Here is a 26,217-nt window from a genome sequence, read left to right as displayed (position 1 = left end):
TAGTGGAAAGAGCACTGGCTTGGGAGTCAGAGGTCATGGGTTCAAATCCCGGCTCCGCCACTTGTCAGCTGTGTGACTTTGGGCAGGTCATTTCACTCCTCTGGGCCTCAGTTACCTCATCTGTAAAATGACGATTAAGATTGTGAGCCCCCTCATGGGACAACCTGATCACCTTGTATCCTCCCAGCACTTAAAACAGTGCTTTGCACGTAGTAGGTGCTTAACAAATACCATCATTATTATTATTATTGAGTGATTGATTAGAGGAGATGGGATTATAATAAGGCTTTGAAGGTGGGGAGAGTGGTCTTTCTTGTCTTCTGCTGTCGAGTCGTTTCCGACCCATAACGATACCACGGACATATCTCTTCCAGAACTCCCCGCTCTCCATCTGCAATCATTCTGGTAGTGTGTCCAGGGTGAGTTTTGACTTATAGCAGATTGCCTTCCACTCGCCAGCCACTTCCCAAGCTAGGAATGAAATGGATAGGCATCTGCTTGACTCTCTCTCCCATAGCTGAGACTGGTAGAGGACTGGAAACTCTCCAGATGTGACCCTGAGAGGGAAGAGACCGTCAGTATGTGAAGTGGGAGGGAGTTCCTGGCCCGACAGAGGACAGGAAGAGGCCAGAAGGAATTCCAGGGAGTTGAGATAGTTGAGATCACAGTACGGTGAGCAGGTTGACCTTAGAGGAGCCCAGCTTGTGAACTGGGTTGGGAGAAATCTTCCTTTACTTCCCACCTTCTCAAAGGGGCAACAAATTAGGTCAGACACAGTCCCCGTCCCACAAGGATTTCATAATCTAAGAGGGATGCTACTGAATCCCCATTTTGCTGATGAGGAAACGGAGGCACAGAGAGTTAAGAAACTTGCCCAAAGCCACCCAGGAGTGGAGTGGTGGGGCTGGGATTAATAATGTTGATGATAATAATTGTGGTGTTTTTTTAAGCACTGTTCTGTTCTAAGCACTGGTAATAATAATGATGGTAGTTGTTAAGTGCTTACTATGGCCCAAGCATTCATTCCTTCAGTCGTATTTATTGAACGCTTACTGTGTGCAGAGCACTGTACTGTACTAAGCACTGTTCTAAGTGCTGGATCAGGTTGGACACAGTCCCTGTCCTACATGGGGTTCACAGTCTTAATCCCCGTTTTACAGATGAAGTAACCTAAGCCCAGAAAAGTCAAGTAACTTGCCCAGGGTCACACAGCAGACACATGGCGGAGCCGGAATTAGAACCCAGGTCCCTTGACTCCAGGCCTGGGCTCTTTCCACTTCTGCCCTGTGATCCCCACCAAAAGGGAACAGCTCGCAAGGCCAGAAACTGGTGGCGATCCCAGCCTCCCCGCGGTGTCCAGTTTGCCGGGCTCCTGAGGTTTCCCAGCGCCTAGTACAGTGGCAAGCGCTTAACAAACACCACAATTATTATTAATTATTTCACAGCAGAGCGGAAACCCGGGCGCCCTCCTCTCCTCGCTGCATCCTTTCGAGATGAGCCACCGGGCTGTGGCGGCGGTGAAAAGAGCTCGGATTTATGGTGCTTGAGTTCAAAGGCCTCTGCAGACGTGGCCTTGTTAAACCTCAGACATCCTCTCCCTGAGATAGGTGGCCAGGACACTTCAAAAGGCAGGCTGCCTCTGACGACCCTGGGAACTGGGCTGGTTTGCCCCGTGCTGCCCCTCCCCCTAGCTAGGGAATTCATTCATTCCCTCCATCGGAATTATGGAATTATGCTTATCGCGTGCCGAGCACTGTCCGAAGTGCTTGGAGAGTACGGCACAACAATAAACGGACACATTCCCTGCCCACAACAGGCTTACCGTCTGCGGGGGAGACAGGCATTCGTGGAAATAAATCCATTACACTGTTTATGTAATTGTGGTACCGCGATCCATCATCATCATCATCAATCGTATTTATTGAGCGCTTACTATGTGCAGAGCACTGTACTAAGCGCTTGGGAAGTACACATTGGCAACATATATATACATATATACAGATCCAGTGCTTAGAACAGCGCTCAGCGCTTCGAACAGTGCTTGGCACGTAGTAAGTGCTTAGCAAAGACCATCATTTTTATTGCTGTTGTGGACTTTAAGGGTACAGAGCGGTGTAATAAGAGGTTGGAGAGTGGAATGTGGTAGGTCATTCAATCATTCATTCAATCGTATTTATTGAGAACTTACTGTGTGCAGAGCACTGTACTAAGCGCTTGGGAAGTACAAGTTGGCAACATATAGAGGCGGTCCCTACCCAACAGTGGGCTCACGTCACTATCGGTCGTAGGGAAGCGGCGTGGCTCGGTGGCAAGAGGCCGGGCTTGGGAATCTGAGGTCATGGGTTTGAATCCCGCCTCTGCCACTTGTCAGCTGGGTGACTTTGGGCAAGTCACTTAACCTCTCTGTGCCTCAGTTACCTCACCTGTAAAATGGGGGTGAAGACGCTGAGCCCCACGTGGGACGACCTGATCACCTTGTACTCTCCCCAGCGCTTAGAACAGAGCTTTGCACGTAGTAAGTGCTTAACAAATCCCATTATTATTCTTATTATTATTGAGAAGCTGTGTGACCTAGCGAAAAGAACACAAGTCTGGGAGTCAGGGGACCTGGGTTCTAATCCTGCTCCTCCACAGGCCTGGTCTGTGACCTTTCACAAGTCACGTAACTCTCTGTGCTTCATTCCTAGCGCGGCTTAGTGGAAAGAGCACGGGCTTTGGAGTCAGAGGTCATGGGTTCGAAGCCCAGCTCCGCCACATGTCTGCTTTGCGACCTTGGGCAAGTCAGTTAACTTCTCTGAGCCTCAGTTACCTCATCTGCAAAATGGGGATTAAGACTGTAAGCCCCACGTGGGACAACCTGATCACCTTGTATCCCCTCCCAGCGCTTAGAACGGTGCTTTGCACATAGTAAGCGCTTAACAAATGCCATCATCATTCATCATCAGCATCTGTAAAATGGGGATAAGATCCCCACTCTCTAGACCTCTTAGACTGTGAGTCCTACTGTGGGGCAGGAAATGTGTCCTGAAATTCTTTCACATCCCCCAGCGCTTAACACAGTCTTGTCTTATGCCGTCGAGTAGTCTTCGACCCATAGCGACGCTATGGACGCATCTCTCCCAGAACGCCTCACCTCCATCTGCAATCGTTCTGATACTACCCCGTATTTATTAAACACCTTATAAGCGCTTAATAAATACCATCATAATTACCGATTATAGTTATCAAAGCCTTAATGAAGGCACATTCCATCCAAGAGACTTTCCCTGACTAAGCCCTCATTTCCTCTTTTCCCGCTCCCCTTTGTGTCACCCTTGCGCTTTTTTTCACTCCTCCTTGAGCCCTTGGAGAAGCAGTGTGGCTCAGTGGAAAGAGCACAGGCTTGGGAGTCAGAGGACGTGGGTTCTAATCCCGGCTCCGTCACTTGCCTGCTCTGTGACATTGGGCAAGCCGCTTCACTTCTCTGTGCCGCAGTTACCTCATCTGTAAAATGGGGGTGAGGACTGTGAGCCCTTCGTGGGACAACTTGATTCCCGTGTATCTACCCCAGCGCTTAGAACAGTGCTCGGCACATAGTAAGCGCTTAACAAATACCATAATTGTTATTACTATGTACAGATCCATAATTTTTTGATAATAACATTGAGAAGCAGCGTGGCTTAGTGGAAAGAGCATGGACTAGGGAGTCAGAGGTCATGGGTTCTAATCCTGCCTCCCCCACATGTCTGCTGTGTGACCTTGGGCAAGTCACCTCACTTCTCTGTGCCTCAGTTCCCTCATCTGTAAAATGGGGTTTAAGACTGTGAGCCCCACGTGGGACAACCTGATCAACTCATATCTCTCCCAGCGCTTAGAACAGTGCTTGGCACATAGTAAGCGTTTAAAAAATACCATTATTATTATTATTGATGTCTGCCTCCCCCTCTAGCCTGTAAGCTTGTTGTGGGCAGGGAACATGCCTACCAACTCTTTTATATCATTGTCTCCCAAGCCCTCAGTACAGTGCTCTGCACACAGTAAGTACTCAATAAATACCATTTATTGATTGGGGAGTAAAACGCCAAGCCTGCTTAGCATCCGTTTGGGAAACCTTCCTCTCTCCCCTGCCACCTGGCCTTAGCTCTAGTCATTTTCCCCTGGGACAGAGAGAAAAATAATAGTGATGATAATAATAATAGTGGTATTTGTAAAGTGTTTACTGTGTGCCAAGCTCTGTACTAAGCACTGGGATTTTTAACTCATCAAGTTGGACCCAATTCCTGTCCCACACGGGGCTCACAATCTAAGAGGAAGGAAGGACAGATATTTAATTCCCATTTTACAGATGAGAAAAGCCAGGCCCAGAGGTGTAAAATGACTTGCCCAAGGTCACACAGCCAAAAAGTGGCAGAGCCGAGATTAGGCCCCGGGCCCGTGGTGTTTCCACCAGACCACAATGATGGCGAGCCACTTGAAAACAGGGAACACATCTGCCGGTTGAGCCACTTGAAAACAGGGAATACATCTGCCGGTTGGACTCTCCCGAGCGCTTAATACAGTGCTCCGCACACAGTAAGTGCTCAATAAATTCATTCAATCATTTATTGAGTGCTTACTGTGTGCAGAACACTGTACTAAGCACTTGGGAAGTACAAGTCGGCAAAATATAGAGAGGGTCCCTACCCAACAATGGGCTCACAGTTACATTGATGGATTGCTTCTTAAGTACCTGATGCCCATTCCTTGTTGAGGAGGAAGAGTTTCCCTGTGTTCAGATGAGGACTGCTGTCAGATAATGCTGACTGGACAAAGACCATTGGCTATGCCATTTGCTCCCGCCTCTCTCGGTCTGGGAAGATTGGCTCCTCCACACATCCGCCAAGCTAGCTCTCTTCCTCCCGTCAAAGCCCTACTGAGAGCTCACCTCCTCCCAGAGGACTTCCCAGACTGAGCCACCTTTTTCCTCTCCAACCTGAATGAATGAATGAGTTGTACCAGCTAAGATCCCAGTTCCGTCAGCATACCTGCTAAGATCCCAGTTCCATCAGCAGATCGATCAATCCAAGGTATTTATTGAGCCCTTTCTCTTTGGAGAGCACTGGACTAAGGGCTTGGTGGATACAAGAGAATTGGCAGACCCGTTCCCTGCCCGTATTACCAGCATATATGAGGACATTATCAGAAGCTCTGGGGGTGCGTTCAGCTTCAGGCTTGCTCCAGATCATTTTTCCAAAAACACACACATTACACACCTCCGTACTTCTCAAGAACTTCCAGCGGTTGCCCATCCACCTCCACAGCAAACAGAAACTCCTCACCATCAGCTTTAAGACATTCAACCGACTTGCCCCCTCCTACCTTCCCTCCCTAATTTTCTATGACGACAACCCAGCCCGCACACTTGGCCCTTCTAATGCCAACCTGCTCACCGCCCCTCGATCTCGTCTCTCTCACCACTAACCTCTAGCTCACGTCCTCCCTCTGGCCTGGAAAGCCCTCTCCCTTCGTATTAGACAGACTCTCCGCGGTCAAAGCCCTTCTAAAATCCCATCACTTTCAAGAAGCCTTCCTTGATTCACCTCTCCTTTCTCCCACTCTATTCTCCCTCCTTTTGCATTGCCTATGCATCCCCCAATTCCTCAGCCCTTAATAAAGCAGTGTGGATTACTAGATAGACCATGGGCCTGGGAGTCAAAAGGACCTGGGTTCTAACCCAGACTCCGCCATTTGTCTGCTGTGTGACCTTGGGCAAGTCATTTCATTTCTGTGGGCCTCAGACACCTCCTCTGTAAAATAGGGATGGAGACTATGAGCCCCATGAGGGACAGGAGCTGTGTACAACCCGATTAGCTTGTATTCACCCCAGCCCTTAGTACAGTAGCACATGGAGCTTAAAAATTCCACAATTAATATTATTATTATTATTATGTAGTGCATTGCAGGTGCAACATTGAGTACTGTTTGAGTGCATAGAGCACTGACAAGCCCAGCTAACTGAAAGAGGTGGATGGATGTGTGTGTCTTTCAGGATTTTCCTTTTTTGAGTTAGCTCCTTAAGGGTTGGGATCATATCATTCCACTGTGCAGTTTCTCAACCGTTTAGTACAGTGCTTCTCTGCCGCTAAACTTCTCACCGTGCCTCGTTCTCGCCTGTCCCACCGTCGACCCCCGGCCCATGTCATCCCCCTGGCCTGGAATGCCCTCCCTCTGCCCCTCCGCCAAGCTAGCTCTCTGCCTCCCTTCAAGGCCCTACTGAGAGCTCACTTCCTCCAGGAGGCCTTCCCAGACTGATCCCCCTCCTTCCTCTCTCCCTCGTCCCCCTCTCCATCCCCCATCTTACCTCCTTCCCTTTCCCACGGCACCTGTATATATGTATGTAGGTTTGTACATATTTATTACTCTTTATTTATTTTGCTTGTACATATCTATTCTATTTATTTTATTTTGTTAATATGTTTGGTTTTGTTCTCTGTCTCCCCCTTCTAGACTGTGAGCCCACTGTTGGGTAGGGACCGTCTCTATATGTTGCCAACTTGTACTTCCCAAGTGCTTAGTACAGTGCTCTGCACACAGTAAGCGCTCAATAAATACGATTGATTGATTGATTGATTGCTCTGCCCAGTAGGTACTCCACAAATACTCGTGATTGACGGAAGAGCCCATGGGGTGTGTGCAGAGTGGCTGAGTTCCATCTGCTGGGGAGAGATCATTATCCCTGTGGCCTGAGTGGAGCTTTGGGAAGCAGGGGGTTTAGTGAGAATTCTTGGGCCCTCCCTTCTTCTTCAAATGCCGTCAAGTTTTTTCCGACCCATAGCGATTTCACAGACACACCCTCTTTAGAACATCCCATCTTCTGTCATAAAGTTGTTCTTTATATGTGTATCCGGGGTGTTTTCTCGCCAAAGATATGGAAGTGGTTTACCATCGCCTTCTTCCAGGCCGTAAAAACGTGAATCTCTGTCGTTGTCATTGATGAACGTTTTCGCTGATGAACGTTTTGATCACTTGATCATCCGCCTTTGACTCTTTCGGTCTGAATCGATTTTGCCTGGTGCTTTGGCTTAGACCTTTCCATTATGGGTCGCCCTATATGGCATAGCTCTAAGCTTCATCAGCCTATATGAACTCTCCTGCCATGAGAGAATGTTGATTCATAGGAGAGTGGCCCTCTTCTGCTGGTTCTCAAATTAGTTAAGCACTGTCTATGCTGCAGATACTAGGATAAGCGCTGTGGGAGATGCAAACAAATCAGGTGAGAAGCAGCCGAGTGACCTCATTGAAAGAGCACGGGCCTGAGAGCCAGAGGACCCGGGTTCTAGTTCCGGATCTGCAAGTCTGCTGCTGTGCGACCTTGGGAAAGTCACTTCACTTCTCTGGGCCTCGGTTTCCTCATCGGTAAAGTGGAGGTGAAATCCTACTCCCTCTTACTTAGATTCTGAACCCCACTTGGGAGATGGACTGGGTCCATTCTGCCCTGCTTGGAGAAGACAGATAATGATACCTTGGATCAGTGGATTGCAACAGCCACCCCAAACAATAGGACCAACGGACCAAGGGGAAAATATCAGGGTAGGTAAAAAGGGATGGATCTCAGGGGTGGGACGTATTAAATTCTTCCCCTTCACCAGTGAAACAGTGCTTTCAATCAATCAATTGATTGACTGAAGAGAAGCAAGAAGCATGAGAAGCAGTGTGGCTCAGTGGAAAGAGCACGGGCTTTGGAGTCAGAGGTCATGGGTTCAAATCCTAGCTCTGCCAATTGTCAGTTGTGTGACTTTGGGCAAGTCACTTCACTTCTCTGTGCCTCTGTTACCTCATCTGTCAAATGGGGATCAAGACTGTGAGCCCCCCGTGGGACAACCTGATCACCTTGTAACCTCCCCAGCGCTTAGAACATTGCTTTGCACATAGTAAGAGCTTAATGAATGCCATAGTTATTATTATTATTAATCAATGGTATTTATAGAGCGCTTTCTGTGTGCAGAGCACTGAGCTAAGCACTTGGGAGAGCGCAATACAATAGAGTTGGTAGACATGATCCTTGCCTATGAGTAGCCTACAGTCTAGAAGGGGAGGCCAAAAATTAAATTAAATGACAGCTAAGGGAAACATATGGGGTTAAGGAGATGGGCATAAAGACTCGGAGCTGGGGTGGAGTGAGTATCAAAGGGTTTGTGGCTCAGGGTCTTCAAACAAAGCAGCGTGGCTCACTGGAAAGAGCACAGGCTTGGGAGTCAGGGGTCATGGGTTCAAATCCCGGCTCCGCTAATTGTCAGCTGTGTGACTTTGGGCAAATCACTTAACTTCTCTGTGCCTCAGTTACCACATCTGTAAAATGGGGATGAAGACTGTGAGCCCCACGTGGGACAGCCTGATCACCTTGTATCCTCCCCAGTGCTTAGAACAGTGCTTGGCACATAGTAAGTGCTTAACAAATGCCATCAGCATTATTATTATTATTAGTATGGGGTACACACACCCAAGTGCAGGGGAGACTAAAGTGAGGGAATGACAGGTTAGTCAGAGAAGGCTTCTTGGAGGAGACAGTTCTAAATGGCTCAGGGTGACTCAGTCCCTGCCCAGCCGTGAAAGTCACGGTAGTTTGGGGGCAGCCAGCGTGACTCAGTGGAAAGAGCCCGGGCTTTGGAGTCAGAGGTCGTGAGTTCAAACTCCGGCTCTGCCAATTGTCAGCTGTGTGACTTTGGGCAAGTCACTTAACTTCTCTGGGCCTCAGTTACCTCATCTGTAAAATGGGGATTAAGACTGTGAACCCCCTGTGGGACAACCTGATCACCTTGTAACCGCCCCAGTGCTTAGAACAGTGCTCTGCACATAGTAAGAGCTTAATAAATGTCATTATTATTATTACTATTATTATTACCCCTCTGTCGACAGACCACCCCCACCCCAACTTATCCAACCCCCTGGGTTTGGAGAGGGGAAGGTATTTTCGTGTTGGTTTTTTTAAATGGTGTTTGTGGAAAGTTTAGTCTGTGCCAGGCATTGTACTAAGAGCTGGAGGAGATAATCAAGTTGGATACAGTCCATGTCCCACATGGGGCTCCCAGTCTTAAGCCCCACTTTACAGATGAGATAACGGAAGCCCAGAGAAGTGAAGTGACTTACCCAAGGTCACATAGCAGACAAGCGGCAGAGCTGACTTTCAGGCCTGGGCTCTCTCCGCTAGTTCGCACTGCTTCTCCAGGGTCCAGACCAAATGCCTAGATTGTCTCCGTATCTTTCTCCTTTCCACAGGGTGCTTAGTGGATTTGCTCTTCCAACCCAACTGGTCTCTGGTGCTGGGGACCCCCCACATCTGCCTTGATTCCCCATCCATTCCCTGAGGGTCTTCCCCTTCCTCCCCAGGGTCTTCAAAGGACATCCTGCTGCCCGCTGACCCACCAGGTTTAATTGGAGGTTCTGCTCCAGGCCAGTCTCCCAGTCCCTGTCTGTCTCCTACTAATGATACGGCATGCCAGGCGAGCCTTTCATCTGAGGATCTCAAAGCACTTGATCTCATTTGTCCTCAAAACCCCTTTGTGATGAAGGGCAGTGGTGATGGTGACTCATCACCCCACTGTGGGGAAAGGCTTTGCATGGCTCCAGGGAGAAGGCCACAGCCTGGCTTAAATCCCCCTTCTGACTCACCACTTTGTTGTTATTATTATTATTATTATATTATTATTATTATTATTATCGACCCCCCGGCCCACGTCATCCCCCGGGCCTGGAATGCCCTCCCTCTGCCCATCTGCCAAGCTAGCTCTCTTCCTCCCTTCAAGGCCCTGCTGAGAGCTCACCTCCTCCAGGAGGCCTTCCCAGACTGAGCCCCTTCCTTCCTCTCCCCCTCGTCCCCCTCTCCATCCCCCCCATCTTACCTCCTTCCCTTCCCCACAGTACCTGTATATATGTATATATGTTTGTACATATTTATTACTCTATTTATTTATTTATTTTATTTGTACATATCTATTCATTTTATTTTGTTAGTATGTTTGGTTTTGTTCTCTGTCTCCCCCTTTTTGACTGTGAGCCCGCTGTTGGGTAGGGACTGTCTCTATATGTTGCCAATTTATACTTCCCAAGCACTTAGTACAGTGCTCTGCACATAGTAAGCGCTCAATAAATACGATTGATGGTGATGATTATTATCATCATTATCATTATTATTATTATAGCATTCCTTAAGCACTTTGTGAAACGTCGGGATAGAGATGCATTAATCAGGTTGGATGTAGTCCCTAGCCCACCTGGGGCTCACAGTCTAAATAGGAGGGAAAACAGGCATTGAATCCCCATATTACAGATGAGGAAACTGAGGTACAGAGAACGGGGTGGATCCTCCCCAAAGCAGCCGGGGAACCGAACTTCTCTTCGCACGTTAACCCCTGAGGTTCCCAGCCTCCGAAAACTCTGGGCAGCAAAGCATTTTCGTGTGAGTTGGTTCAGAGTTTAGTAGGGCGATGAAAGGAGGACAGCCTCTTCTGGTCTGGAGGGCAGGAGTCCACAAGAGGTGATTTACAAGGGAGGTACATTTTTGATGTCTATGGCATGGCCTGAAGAAGATCGATCCTCCTCCAGGAGGCCTTCCCAAACTGAGCCCCCTCCTTCCTCTCCCCCTCCTCCCCCCTCCATCCCCCTCCCCTTACCTCCTTCCCCTCCCCACAGCACCTGTATATATGTTTGTACCTATTTATTACTCTATTTTATTTGTACATATTTATTCTATTTATTTTATTTTGTTACTATGTTTTGTTTTGTTCTCTGTCTCCCCCTTCTAGACTGTGAGCCCACTGTTGGGTAGGGACCGTCTCTATATGTTGCCAACTTGTACTTCCCAAGCGCTTAGTACAGTGCTCTGCACACAGTAAGCGCTCAATAAATACAATTGAATGAATGAATGAATGAATGAATCGGTCATATGCATTGAGCGCTTACTGTGTGCCGAGCACTAAGCACTTGGGAGAGTGCAACAGAACGGAGTTGGAAGACACGTTCCCTGCCCACAAGCTTATGGTCTAGAGGGGGTGACGGACATTCATATAAATAAACAGAATTACAGCTATGTACATCTAAGTGCTGTGGGCTTGCTTGGGATGGGGGCGGTGAATAAAGGGAGAAAGGCAGGGCAATGCGGAAGGGAGTGGAAAAAAGGGAAGAGAGGGCTTAGTTGGGGAAGGCTGTTTGGAGGAGATGTGCCTTCAATAAGGGTTTTAATGGTGCGGGGGGGGGGGGAAGTTATTGTCGGATGTGCAGAGGGAGGGCATGTCAGGCCAGAGGCAGGACTTGGAGATTGGCGGTGAGAGAGACGAGATGGAGGTATAGTGGAAGCAGCATAGCTCAGTGGAAAGAGCACGGGCTTTGGAGTCAGAGGTCATGGGTTCAAATCCCGGCTCCGCCAATTGTCAGCTGTGTGACTTTGGGCAAGTCAGCTTCTCTGTGCCTCAGTCACCTCGTCTGTAAAAAGGGGATTGAGACCGTGAGCCCTACGTGAGACAACCTGATCACCTTGTAACCTCCCCAGCGCTTAGAACGGTGCTTTGCACATAGTAAGCGCTTAATAAATGCCCTCATCATTGTTATGATTATTATTACAGTGAGTAGGTTGGCACTAGAGGAGTGAAGTGTGCAGGCCGGATTGTATGAGGAGGTACGAGGGGGCAAGGTGATTGAGTGCTGTCCAGATTTCAGAGACGCGGGGACATAAAACAGATCCTGACTGCTCCCTTCAGATGGGCTCCCGCCACTTGCACTCGACCAGCCTGGTGGCCGAAAGATCGGAAAACGAACGAAGCTTCTCACGGACGGATGAGGGACTCCAGCTTTTAGCCACTCTCCCCTGCTGCATTTGATCGGCTCAAACGGTTTCCGTTGAGGTCAAAAGGGCCGATTCAGGGTAAATAAAGGCTTGGCCTCTGGCCTGTGTGAGGAGGGCAAGGAAAAAGCCCAAGCATTCCTCTACGGCATTCCACATGGATGTTTGTTTTCCCTGGAGAACTCTCCCATCTCTCAGCATAAGCACTTATCAGGATCCAGAGGTTAATGATTTCTTGGAGGTTTTATTATCTTCTTAAGTCTTCAGCCACAGAGAGTAATAGGAATATGTGGTGTTTTTGCACTTACTCTGTACTAAACGCTGGGATTGATAAGCAGATTTGACATAATAATAATAATAATGGCATTTATTAAGCACTTACTATGTGCAGAGCACTGTTCTAAGCGCTGGGGAATTTACAAGGTGATCAGGTTGTCCCCCGTGGGGCTCACAGTGTTAATCCCCATTTTACAGATGAGGTAACTGAGGCCCAGAGAAGTTAAGTGACTTGCCCAAAGTCACACAGCTGACGAGTGGTGGAGCCGGGATTTGAACCCATGACCTCTGACTCCAAAGCCCAGGCTCTTTCCACTGAGCCACGCTGGTCCCATCCCCCCTGGGGCTCACAGTCTAAGGGAGGGGAAACGGGTATCGAATTCTCATTTTACAGACCAGGAAACCGAGGCACAGTTAATGACTTGTCCGGCAGACTGGTGGCAGGGACAGGATTAGAACCCAGGTCCTCTGTCTCCCAGGTCTGTGCTCTTTCCACTGGGCCACGCTGTTTCTCCAGGGGACTGTTGCATTTCGCCCCTGGGCATGTAGGGGTGGTAACATGAGCGTGTGGTCTAGAAAGGGGAAGGGGCCGTTAAAGAAGACATTAAAATGATTACCTGGAAGGCGACAGATTAATGGAGAGAGAGAGAGAGAGAGAGAGAGAGAGAGAGAGAGAGCACTGTGTTGGGAGCCAGAAAGACCTGGGTTCTAGTTGCAGTTTCACCATTCAGACCCGAGACTTTGGATAATAATAATAATTGTGGTGTTTGTTAAGCACTTACTGTGTGCCAAGCACTGTTTTAAGCTCTGGGGCCGATACAAGATAATCGGGAGGGATAAAGTCCCCATCCCACAGAAGGCTCACAGCCTTAATCCCCATTTTACAGATGAAGGAATTGAGGCAAAGAGAGGTGAGGTGACTTGCCCAAGGTCACATAGCACACATGTGTCTCTGGGCCTCACTTTTCCCTGCCCACCAATCCTTGCCCTAATCGTGAAGAACTCAGCGCCAGTTATTGAGCGATGGGAAAAAATACCCAGAGTAGTTAGACATGGTCTCTGGGCCTCTAAAATCTAATCTATCATGAATGCTTGCTGTGTGCAATCAATTAATGACATTTATTGAGTACTTACTATGTACAGAGCACTGTACTGAGTGCTTTGGAGAGAACAGAGTTGATAGACAAGATTCTTGCCCTCGAGGAGCGGGAGGCAGACATTAAAATGAAGTTCAGATAGAGGGGAGATGGTAAAGTCTTAATAAGAATCTGTATGTGAGGCTGTGGAATTGTAGAGAAGCAGTGTGGCTCAGTGGAAGGAACACGAGCTTGGGAGTCAGAGGTTGTGGGTTCTAATCCCGCTCCGCCTCTTGTCTGTTGTGTGACTTAGGGCAAGTCACTTAACTTCTCTGTGTCTCAGTTCCCTAATCTGTAAAATGGGGATTAAGACTATGAGTCCCACATGGGACAACCTGATAACCTTGTATCTATACCAGTGCTTAGAACAGTGCTTGGCAAATAGTAAGTGCTTAACAAATACCATTATTATTATTGTTAACTTCAGTCAATAATAATAATAGCATTTATTAAGCGCTATGTGCAAAGCCCTGTTCTAAGCTCTGGGGAGGTTACAAGGTGATCAGGTTGTCCCACGCGGGACTCACAATCTTAATCCCCATTTTACAGATGAGGTAACTGAGGTCCAGAGAAGTGAAGTGACTTGCCCCAAGTCACACAGCTGACAATTGGCAGAGCTGGGATTTGAACCCGTGACCTCTGACTCCAAAGCCCGGGCTCTTTCCACTGAGCCACGCCGCTTCTCTATGAATATCCAAGTGCTCATGGTATAGTAGATGGAGCATGGGTTTGGGAGTCGGAAGATTCTAATCCCGTCTCTGCCACTTGTCTGCTGTGTGACCTTGGGCAAGCCAGTTCACTTCTTTGTGCCTCAGTTACCTTATCTGTCAAATGGGAATTGAGACCGTGAGCCCCACGTGGGACAGGGACTGCGTCCAACCTGATTTGCTTGTAACTACCCCAGGGCTTAGTACAGCGCCTGGCACATAGTAAGTGCTGAACAAATACCATTATTATTATTAAGGGGTACATGCAAAGTGCAAAGCGAGGTGGTGGATAGGAGAAATGAGGACTTAGGGGAGTCACTGGTGAGGATTTTCTGTTTTTGTTGTCCCCTTGGGCTGTCACTGCTTTTCCCCCTTGCCACCCTCCCAAATGCAGGTGTGCCAGCTCTACCCACTCTTGGGCGGGCGTTGCTTACAACGCTCCGGACACTGTTATTTCCACGGGGCGTCGTGAGTCAAAAGCAATATGAGCCTTCTAAGAATAGACGTGCGCATAGGCACTTACAAATTGAAGTTCATACTGAACTTGTTGAACTCTGTGCTGTTCTGCCCACGCCTTCTTTGTCAAAGGAGATAGTTTCGCCTTTGCACCCCATTTTTTAAGACTGTTGTCTTCCAAACACCCTCTCTTCCCCACCTCCTCCCACAGGCAATAGGGCTATAGACCAAAGTTAGCATTTCCCACTGCTCCTGCCCCGCGGGGATTGCTTACTCCCTGTAATTAACAAATTACACAAGATCCAAGGCAAAGAAGTCTCTGATTAAAGTCATCTGGGGCCCCGGCTGGGTGCTTGGTGTTTTTTGAGCAGCCAGAGATCCATTCGGGAAGCTCTGGGATACAAAGCTTTGGATTACCTATGGAGAAATCTGTAGTTCACCCATGAGGTGGTTGGAGAAAGGAAAATAAAAGTACATTTGGTGACTACAGAGGAAGGTGGGCAGACAATTGGTCGATCTCTAAAAATTAAAAATAATTTAGGCACTTTTCCTTTCCTTCTAAAAATAATGGGGGTATATGCTAAGCTCTGTACTAAACATTGGAATGGATAGGGCTGTACAGTACGGTGGCACATAGCAAGCGCTTAACAAATACCACACTGCGCGTGGCAAAGCTCCTAGGTCCCGCTCACGAACGCTTCCCACACTGGAGGGATCCACTTACGCCCTGCTCGCATGTGACAAAACACGTAGCTCCCACCCACGAATGCTTCCCCTATGTTTATGCATTACATGCCCCTGGCAAAGCACTGTAGCCTCCCACCCCATGAGCATTCAGTGGGGCATTCATCCATCCCACGGCTCCTCACCTGGTGCAGCCAGAGCGGGCATCCCACACTCTGGGCAGAGGGGACCCGCGGCCAAATCCCGCAAGCATCAATCTGCTACCCAGAAGGTCAGAGGCAGCAGGTATTTATTTCCTGTGCTCCTAGGCCATTCCATCTTCTGACCTCCGCTTATTCAATCCCTGCCCTCCCTCCTTCCTCCGTACTTTATTTGGTCAGCACAGAGGTAGAGCTATCCCTATTTCCACCCACCTGGCCAGAGAAGTCTTGTAGTGTCGGAAGTCACGGATAGCGTTTTGGCCTCGAGATGGAGGATTCCCAGACTCACCTTGGCACAGGAAGGAGAGCGAGCAGGGAAATGAAGGGCTTAGGGAAGGCCTCCTGGAGGAGGCGTGATTTTAGGAGGGTATTAAAAGTGGGGCAAGTGGTGGACTCTCAGATATGAAGGGAGAGGGAATTTCAGACCCAAGGGGGGATGTGAGCGAAGGATCAGTGGTGAGGTAGATGAGGTCGCGGTACGGAGAGTAGCCCGGTGTTAGAGAAGTGGAGTGTGTCGGCTGGGTTGTAGGAGATCAGCGGATCGAGCCCGGGCCTATGAGTCTGAAGGACCTGGGTTCTAATCCCAGCTCTGCCACGTGTCTGCTGGGTGACCTTGGGCAAGTCGCTTCACTTCTCTGTGCTTCGGTTCCCTCACCTGTAAAATGGGGATGAAGACCGTGAGCCCCATGTGATCAGGGACCGTATCCCGCCCAATTTGCTTATATCTACCTATGTGCCTGGCACAAAGGAAGCACCTAAATTCCAGAATTATTATTATTGTTATTATTAGCATGGTAAGGTAGGAAGGACACAGCCGATTTAGCGTCTTAAAGCCGACGGTAAGGAGTTTCTGTTTGATGCAGAGGTGGATGGGCAGCCATTGGAGGTTCCTGAGGTAGGGGGAAACATAGCCTAAACATTTTTGTAGAAAAATGATCCGTGCAGCGTAGTGAACCTGTCTACCTATTTTGTTTTGTTGTCTGTCTCCCCTTCTAGACTGTGAGCCCGTTGTTGGGTAGGGACCGTCTCTATATGTTGCCGACTTGTACTTCCCAAGCGCTTAATTCAGTGCTCTGCACACGTAAGCACTCAATAAATATGATTGAAAGTATTGACTGGAGTCAGGAGAGACAGGAGGCAGGAAGGTCAACAAGGAGGCAGATGCAGTAGTAAAGGCTGGAAATGCTGAGTGGTAGCAGTTTGGATGGAGCGGAAAGAGCAGATTCTGCCTTCAGTTTAGGATCCCCAGGAGGGATGGGGACTGTGTCTAATGCTCACTCGTGTGATTTTTTTTTTCTCTAGTGCTTAGTAGACTGCTGTGCACCCAGTCAGCATTGAGTATATGCTATTACTGGGCTGCCTCTGAAATGCATTTCAAAGTCCAAGACTTTTCCTGGAGTGAACTTTGGGTGGGTGGGAAGGTTGGGAAGGTGGCATATCGTGACGAACATGGCCTTAATGGCTGTTGGACAGCTCTGCTCCCCTGCTCTCAGGCCTGGATCTCACTGAGCAGGAGAGCAGCATGGCCTAATGGCTAGAGCCCGGGCCTGAGAATCAGAAGGACTGGACTTCTAATCGCGGCTCTGCCCCTTGTCAACTGAGGGAATGGAGGCAAGTCACTCTATTTCTCTGTGCCTCTGTTACCTCATCCGTAAAATCATCCATTCAGTGATATTTATTGAGCAATGAACATGTGTGGAGCAGAATATGTGGACACGTTCCATGCCCAGAATGAGTTTACTGGTGATTAAGATTGTGAACCCTGTGTGGGAAATGGACCATGTCCAAACTGATTATCTTGTGTTGACCTCAGTGCTTAGAACAATGCCTGGGACATAATAAGCGCTTAACAAATAAGCATTGAGTCAGGGTGTATGGTATTATCAGGGAGTGGCTGACCAAGGCTAAAATGCCATAATTATTACACTTAATTGTATTGATTGAGTGTTTTCTGTGTGCAAAGCACTGTACTAAGCGCTTGGGAGAGTACAATGTAACATCAAACACATTCCCTGCCCACAGTGAGCTCACAGTGTAGAGGACAAGCTCATAGTTTAGATCCATTATAATAATAATAATAATGATAATGGTATTTGTTTAGTGCTTAATATGTGTGAGGCACTGTTCTAAGTACTGGGTGGATACAAGCGAATTGGGTTAAATAATAATAATAATAATGTTGGTATTTTGGTATTTGTTAAGTGCTTACTATGTGCAAAGCACTGTTCTAAGCGCTGGGGTAGATACAAGTTGATCAGGTTGTCTCACATGAGGCTTACAGTCTTAATCCCCATTTTACAGATGGGGGAACTGAGGCCCAGAGAAGTTAAGTGACTTGGCCAAAGTCACACAGCTGACAATTGGCAGAGCCGGGGTTTGAACCCGTGACCTCTGACTCCAAAGCCCGTGCTCTTTCCACTGAGCCACGCTGCTTCCCTGTCCCACATGGGGCTCCCAGTCTCAATTCCCATTTGACCAATGAGGTAACTGAGGCACAGAGAACTGAAGTGACTTGCCCAAGGTCACACAGCAGACACGTGATGATTGGCACACAGGATGGCTCTCTATGAAAGGGCAGGCGCTCTCTGGCATAGTGTATACAGCATGGACCTAGGAGTTAGAAGGTCATGGGTTCTAATCGCGGCCCCGCCGCTTGTCTGCCGTGTGACCTTGGACAAATCACCTCACTTCTCTGTGCCTCAGTTACCTCATCTGTGAAATGGGCATGAAGACTGTGATCCCCAGGTGGGACAGGGACTGTGTCCAACCTGATTGGCTTGTATCCATCCCAGCGCTTAGTGGAGTGACTGGCACATAATTAGCGCTTTACAAATACCATCATTACTATTATTATCTCTCCCCTCCTGGCTTGGGGCGGGGGAAGAAAGGCATCCTGGAATACGCGTGCCAGCCGCTGAGCTCTCCTACCCACCCACTCGCCGGCCCCTCTCTGCCCTCATCTCCCACTCCCATGAAGTGAACGCTAAAACGTGCTCTGTCCCGGCCTGCCGAGGATAAGCCCGGAGGCAGGCCGGAGCCTCCGGGAGCCCAGAGCGGCGAGGAGTGAGCCAAGCCCCACGCCGGGAAGTTCTACAGCGCCCGGCACATAGTAAGCGCTTAACAAATGCCGTAATTATCGTTGTTCTCCGGAAGGTCTCCGATTCCCGCAGCCCCACCATGAGCCAGCAGGCCCCGCGGGGCAGAGATCCGCGCCAGCTTCGCCCCGTGTGCGTCCTGCTACCCGGCCGGCAGCAGCTCAGGTTCAACGTCGGGGTGAGTGGAGCGTGGGTGTGTGAGTGTGAGGGTACACACCTCGGGACGTTGTGTTCGGCCTCTGCCGCTGTACTGAGCAAGTCTGGGAAAGAACCCAGCCCCTCAACTGAGTCCCCTCTGAGCTTTTGGAAGCAGGTGCTGGCTGAAGACCCCCCGTTGTGATTATGGTAATAATGATTATGGCATTTGCTAAGCGCTGACTATGTGCCAGGTACTGCACTAAGCACGGGGGTGGATACAATCCAATCAGGTTGGATGCAGCCCCTGTCCCACGGTGAGCTCACAGTCTTTATCCCCAGTTTGAATTTCACAGATAAGGTAACTGAGGCACAGAAAAGTCAAGTGACTTGACAAAGGTCACACAGAAGACAAGTGGTGATTTCTTAGCCATTTTGTCCTTTTGATAGAATTGGGGCATCTTTCATCTGCTCTTAGAACAGTGCTTGGCACATAGTAAGTGCTTGACAAATACCAGCACTATTACTAGCTTGGCGAAATGCTCTTCAGACTCCTTTTTTTGCCCCATCTAGTTTCCCATTTTCTCATCTTTGCCTTCTTCCTGAACTTCACGTTGAGTTTTGTACACCTTATGACCCTCACGTTGGGTTTCGTACACCTATCCATCCAAAGGTCAGTGGTATTTATTGAGCAAGTACTGTGTACACTGACCTGAGTGCTCTGCAGAGTGCAACAATAGACTAGGTAGACATGATTCCTGCCCTGAAGGAGTTTACAATCTAGCTGAGGAGACAGCTAATTAAAATAAATGACAGGCAGGGGAAGATCCAGGAATTAACCTCGGAACCAAGCTGTCGTTTTCTGTGCCATTCCCCGGCCAGCCTCTTCCCTGGCCCTCCCCCAGACTGGATCGCCTTTCCAGGAAGCTGAGGAGATTAAAAAAGTGGGGGCTGTTGATATAGCTTATCTACCGAGGAGTCCCTAGTATTTGGCCAGACTCCAGTTGTTTTGTTGCGTAAAAAAATGCATTGCTGATAGCAACCACCAGCCAAGGCTGGCTTTTTCAAAGTTTCAGAGTGTGGAAGCCTCCTGATATCTTTGCATTTCTGGTCTGGGAATCCCCTACTCTTCTCCATCACCACCATCCCGGCCTGGACTCTTTCCACTAGGCTTCACTGCTTCCCGGGAGAACTTCAATTAGGAATCGGGAGCATGGCACCTTCACCCGGAGCAGCAGTGGGGTGGCTGTTTCCTCTGGTCACCCCGGCGATGTTTCTCGGCCCAGATCAGAGAAGCTGGGCTATCCGAGCCGCCACGTTGGAGTTAGCCCCTCGCTTTCCTCTGCAGAAGCGGAGATCCTTGGCTAGTCCACGAGGGTCTCCCACCTATCCGAGCCACTTGTGCTCATCCTCCGGGTGTCTATGCTGTAAGCTCATTGTGGGCAAGGAATGGGTCTGTTCTATTGTACTCGCCCAAGCACTTAGTACAGTGGTCTCCACACAGCGAGCGCTCAGTAAATACTAACTGGCTAACCGACTCCATCTCATTGCGGACTCGTCCCCAGCCGTCAGCTCTGCTCGCTGACGATACGTCCAGCGCGCCTTAATTTGGGCCGTCTGTTCTCCTTACAGGTGAAAGCCACAGGACAGGAGCTCTTCCAGCAAGTGTGTGATGCGCTGAACGTTAAAGAACCTCACTTTTTTGGCCTCAGTGTTGTCCGAAGTAAGTGTTGCTCCTCGAGGGAAGGAGGGTCTGACAGAGGGGTCCCCGGACGTCCCCTCTCCTTGGCCTGTTTCGGGAGGGGACTCGGAACCGGTCCTGATCAGTGCAGCAGACGTCACCTCAATCTATTATTGGGGCATGCCATTGTAGCATTTATTGAGCGCCCAGTTTGTGCCCTATGGTCCTGGGAGATCAGAGAATAAGGAAGTGACACATTCCCGCTGGACTGTAAGCTTCTTCAGGGCAGGGAACGTGTCTCCCGAAACTGTCATATATTTCTATCCCAAGCGCTTAGTTCCATGCTCTGCACATAAGAAGTGCTCAGTAAATACTATCGGTTGATGAATTCCCTGCCCACAAGGCACTCACCTTCTAATGGGGGGAGAGAAGGAGGGTGTTGATTGATTAAAAAACATCAATTGGTCATATTGATTGAGTGCTTACTATGAGCCGAACAATATATTAAGCTCTTGGGAGAGTACAGAGCAACAGAATTAGCCGGCGGTTCCCCGGCCCGAAAGGAGCTTACAGTCTAGAGTGAATCATGAATCAAGTAAAGTGCGTCAGACCCTGTATCCCACTGCACTGCTGAGGAGCTCAGCCTGCACTCCCTGCCCTCACTGCCGTGATTTCAGACCCATCGGTGGCAGGGTTATTTGGGGTTACCCAAGTGGCTTATCTTTCTTCCTTCTATCTTGGCTATGGAGAAGAGAGAGAGGGCGGGAGAGACGTGAAGGGGGAGAGGGAAGCAGTGCGGCCTGGTGGCTAGTGTATGGACTGGGACTCAGAAGAACCTGGGTTCTAAACCTGGCTTCTCCACTTGTCTGCTGTGTGATCTTGGGCAAGTCACTTCACTTCTCTGTACCTCAGTTACCTCGTCTGTAAAATGGGGATCGAATCTGTGAACCCCACATAGGACAGGGACTGTGTCCAACCCGATTTGCTTATAGCCACTCCAGCGCATAATACAGTGCCTGGCACATAAATAAGGGCTTAACAAAGGCCCTGAATATCATTATTGTTATTATTACCCCAAAACGTAGTGCAGTGCCTGGCACATAGCAAGTGCTTAACCAATACTACAATTACTAGAGAGAGGAAGAGGGAGGGAGAAAAATGATGTGCCCTCCCTCTGCTTGGGCTAGAAAAGTGAATAGGGATCTCTCTGCTGCATCTGTCTATGAAATGTAGCCATGTGTAAGGCCGGATGAAACAAGATCCACTCCCATCGGCCCTGCCAGGGCCGCAAAGGCCACGGCTCGCTTGATGACCAGATGGTGCCATTAGCCCAAATGGGTACATTCGAGCCCCCGACACACAGCTGCTTAACGTCCTCTCAGGCATGGCACTGTATCCAAGGAGAGTCAGCCTTCCATTCAAGGACCATCTGCGTGTATTCGTGACGGGGAATTACGTTCTTCTAGCCATGCCGTCGGTCAGCGGGTTGGGCAAGAGGCACTGAACTGTCGAGTCACTGGGGGAAAGGGAGTTTTCGGCACCATTTTGAGGGTGTAAATCGTGGAAGAACCTGAGGCCGGTAAAACCAAACCGAACTCCCAGAAACTCTTCTATGTCTCCCCCGCACCTTTTTTCAAAATGGTATAAAGCGCTTACTATGTGCCAGGCACTGTACAAAGCACAGGAGTAGATAATAAATAAATAATAATAACAATGGCATTTATTAAGCGCTTAATATGTGCAAAGCACTGTTCTCAGCGCTGGGGAGGTGACAAGGTGATCAGGTTGTCCCACGGGGGGGCTCACAGTTTTAATCCCCATTTTACAGATGAGGGAACTGAGGGCCAGAGAATTTAAGTGACTTGCCCAAAGTCACACAGCGGACAAGTGGCGGAGCCAGGATATGAACCCATGACCTCTGACTCCAAAGCCCGGTCTCTTTCCGCTGAGCCACGCAAGTTAATGAAGTTGGACACAGCCCATTTCCCAGGCGGGGCTCATAGGCTTACTTCCCATTATACAAATGGGCTAACTGAGTCTCAGAGAAGTAAAGGGACTTGCCCAAGGCCATAGAGCAGTTAAGTGAGGGTCCAGGATTAGAAGTCAGGTCCTTCTGACACCCAGACCTGTGCTCTACCCGCTAGGCAATGCTGCTTCTCCCTTTTAGATGAATGAGACTGGGGCCAGGGACTGTTCCTGATTTCATTTTGCTGTCTCCCACCTCAGCCCTTCCCACAGGGCTTTTTTGGCACCTTGATACAATTGATCAGTTCCACCATTCTTATCGTTATTATTATTCTGTGACTTTCTCTGAAGAATGAGTCTTTGAGAGTTGCCACCCAATTTTCCTTGCTCTCGCCCTTAATCTTCAGCAGCCTCTCCGAAAATTACCTGAGATGTGAGGAGATGCGTTCGATTGGAAAAATAACTCCGGGCATTTCCGGAGTTGGGATTTCTAGGCAGCTAGGCCTGAAAGACCCAAACTGGAGTTTTATTCAGTCATTTGATAGTATCTGGGTACTGAGTGTAGAGCACTGTACTAAGTAGTTGGGAAAGTAAAACGGAGTCAGTAGACAGAATTGTGGTAAATTATGTGAGCCTTGCCTTCTAAAACCCCACGGCGCTGTGGAGGCCTTAGCCCTTTCCTAATAAGTTATTTCTCAGTGAAAAGTCCCTTTAGATGCTTACTGTGGGCAGGTAACATGTCTACCAACTCTGCTGTAGTGTACTCGAGCTCTCAGTACAGTGCTTTACACATAGTAAGCGCTTAACAAATACCATCATTATTATTCTATCTCACCCCGATTACTCTACCAGCCTCCCTGCTGACCTTCCTGCCTCCTGTCTCTCCCCGCTCCAGTCCATGCTTCACTCTGCTGCCTGGAACATTTGTGACAAAAATGTTCAGTCCACTTTTCCTCCACCCTCACGAACTTCCAGTGGTTGCCCATCCACCTCCGCGTCAGACAGAAACTCTTCACCTTTGGCTTTAAAGAACGCAATCAGCTCGTCCCCTCCTACCTCTCCTCACTACTCTCTTACTACAATCCAGTCCGCACACTTTGCTCTTCTAATGTCAATCTTCTCACCGTTCCTCCATCTCATTTATCTCTCCTCTGACATTTCGCCTATATCTTGCCTCTTTCCTGGAATGCCCTCCCTCTTCATATCCAACAGACAACAACTCTCCCCCACTCCAAAGCATTAATGAAGGCACATCTCCTTCAAGAAGCCTTCCCTGGCTAAATCCTCTTTTTCTTTTCTTCCACTCCCTTTTGTAATGCCCTGACATGCTCCCGTTGTTACATTTCCCACTCCCAGCCCCACAGCACTTTGTACATATCCGTAATTTATTTATTTATATGTATGTCTGTCTCCCCCTCTAGACTTTAAGCTTGTTGCGGGCAGGGAATGTGTCTGTTATATCGTCATATGGTACTCTCCCAAGCTTTTAGTACGGTGCTCTGGTTGTAGTGATTGATTGCAAACAGTAAGCGCTCAGTAAATACCATTACTTGAAAGTAGATTGGTCGATCAAAGGAATTTATTGAGAGCTTACTGTGGCAAAAAAAAAAAATGATGGTGTTAAGTGTGTATGATGTGTCAAGCACTGTTCTGTGCGCTCAGGTAGGTACAGGCTAATCAAGTTGGGCACAGTCCATGTCCCACATGGGGCTCACAGTTTAATCCCCATTTTACAGATGAGGTAACCGAGGCACAGAGAACTTAAGTGACTTGCTCAAGGTCACCCAGCAGACAAGTGCCGAAGCCGGGATTAGAACCCAGGTCCTCCTGACTCTGAGGCCCGCGCTCTGACCTCAAGGCCATGCTGCTGCTGCGGTGCAGAACACACAATTGTAGGATTTGAGACGGTCCTGCCTGGCCTAGCCCAGCAGTGCTTATCAGAGGGTATTCATCCTCGCATTCATTCATTCATTCATTCAATCGTATTTATTGAACGCTTACTGTGTGCAGAGTACTGGACAAAGCGCTTGGGAAGTACAAGTTGGCAACATATAGAGACGGTCCCTACCCAACAGCAGGATCACAGTCTAGAAGGGGGAGACAGAGAACAAAACAAAACGTATTAACAAAATAAAATGAATAAATATGTCCAAATAAAATAAATAAATAAATAGAGTAATAAATATGTACAAATGTATATACATATTCATTCATTCATTCAATCGTATTTATTGAACGCTTACTGTGTGCAGAGAACTGTACTAAGCGCTTGGGAAGTCCAAGTTGGCAACATATAGAGACGGTCCCTACCCAACAGCGGGCTTACAGTCTAGAAGGGGGAGACAGACAACAAAACAAAACATATGAACAAAATAAAATAAATAAATATGTCCAAATAAAATATATAGAGTAATAAATACGTACAAACATATATACATATATACAGGTGCTGTGGGGAGGGGAAGGAGGTAAGGCGGGGTGGGAAAGGAAGGAGGGGGATCAATCTGGGAAGGCCTCCTGGAGGAGGTGAGCTCTCAGTAGGGCTTTGAAGGGAGGAAGGTTAGCAATCAATCAATCAATCGTATTTATTGAGCACTTACTATGTGCAGAGCACTGTACTAAGCGCTTGGGAAGTACAAATTGGCAACATATAGAGACAGTCCCTACCCAACAGTGGGCTCACAGTCTAAAAGGGGGAGACAGAGAACAAAACCAAACATACTAACAAAATAAAATAAATAGAATAGATATGTACAAGTAAAATACATTTTACAAGTAAAATGCAGATCGCAGCAGGGATGGGGTTCCAGGTGGCAGGGGACAGTAAGGAAGCTTGTGTGGGAAGAGGAAATAGGTGAGGTTGGGGAAGAGGATGGAAAGCCCAAGTGGGGCAATGCCGTTGGCCCCTCCCTGGCCCGCTCTGGACTCCCTTGCTGCCCACCACTGTTCCTGGATCGCTGACGTCTTTGGGGATTGTCTGAAGGTGGAGAATATTGCGATAGGGGCTGGTGCACCACATCTCCTGAGGGCAGTGCCCTGGATCCAGCAAACCAGGTGCCAGTGGATTCGAGGTGCAGGGGACCAGGGAGAACCACAGCTTTGGAAAGGTCATTCTGGGAGCAAGGATTCTCCGGGGGGATCCTTTCGGGGAGCAACTCTGCCAGTTGCTTGCTATGTTACCTTGGGCAAGCAAGGAAACGTCACTTTTGGTGCCTCAGTTTCCTCAACTCTAAAATGGGGATTCAATGCCTGTTGCTCCTCCTGTGAGCCCCATATGGAACAAGGACTGTGTCCGACCTGATTAGCTTGTATCTACCCCTGCACTTAGAACACTGCTTGGCACATAGTATGCCTTTAACAAATATAATGATAACAATAATGATGATGATGATGTTGGCCTTACCAGAAACTGCAGAACCCCTTTTTCCAATGTCCACATCCCTCTTTCCTTCCTTCACAGCACAGCTCCAGAGCACCACCACTGTGACGTCTTCCTTCGTTATGCCCACCCACTCTCCAACTTGCCACCCTATCCCTGACTTTCACCTCCACCCAGAGCTCCCTCCCGCTCCCAATCCTACTTGCTCCTGCCCCAAGAGCAACAGGGATGTGCACGTCTCAGGAACCGGTTTGACCTTGAGCAAGTCACTTCACTTCCCTGGACCTAGGTTAACTTATTTGTAAAATGGGGATTAAGACTGCGAGCCCCATGTGGGGCAGGGAATGTGTCCAACTTGATAAGAACACATCTACCCTAGAATTTAGTACAATGACTGAGAAGTAGCACGGCCTATTGGATAGACCGCGGGTCTAGGAGTCAGAAGGACCTGGGTTCTAATCCCATCTCTTCCACCTCTCTGCTGTGGGACGGTGGGAAGAAGCAGCGTGGCTCAGTGGAAAGAGCACGGGCTTTGGAGTTAGAGGTCACGGATTCAAATCCCAGCTCCGCCAATTGTCAGCTGTGTGACTCTGGGCAAGTCACTTCGCTTCTCTGGGCCTCAGTTACCTCATCTGTAAAATGGGGATAAAGACTGTGAGCCCCCCGTGGGACAACCTGATCACCTTGTAACCTCCCCAGCGCTTAGAAC

General features: G+C 48.7%; 1 protein-coding gene and 1 non-coding gene across 2 annotated transcripts in view; one reads left to right on the top strand and one right to left on the bottom strand.

Moving 5' to 3' along the window:
- Nucleotides 1-429: 429 nt before the first annotated feature.
- LOC119924057 lies at nucleotides 430-567 on the bottom strand. Its single transcript, XR_005449030.1, has one exon. It is a non-coding gene; the product is annotated as a small nucleolar RNA SNORA7 (small nucleolar RNA).
- Nucleotides 568-18,422: 17,855 nt separating this feature from the next.
- Nucleotides 18,423-26,217, top strand: part of FRMD1 (FERM domain containing 1) — a 59,687-nt gene continuing 51,892 nt past the window's right edge. The window contains exons 1-2 of the mRNA XM_038772547.1: nucleotides 18,423-18,526; nucleotides 20,116-20,206. Coding sequence (XP_038628475.1) covers nucleotides 18,431-18,526; nucleotides 20,116-20,206 — 187 coding nt within the window. The 5' untranslated portion in view covers nucleotides 18,423-18,430. The remainder of the gene's footprint in view (nucleotides 18,527-20,115; nucleotides 20,207-26,217) is intronic.

This window comes from Tachyglossus aculeatus, chromosome 2 (genome assembly GCF_015852505.1).
Source record: "Tachyglossus aculeatus isolate mTacAcu1 chromosome 2, mTacAcu1.pri, whole genome shotgun sequence".
NCBI classification, from domain to species: domain Eukaryota; kingdom Metazoa; phylum Chordata; class Mammalia; order Monotremata; family Tachyglossidae; genus Tachyglossus; species Tachyglossus aculeatus.
The sequence above is the reverse complement of the archived record's forward strand: the minus strand, read 5'-3'. Positions and strand labels throughout refer to the sequence as shown.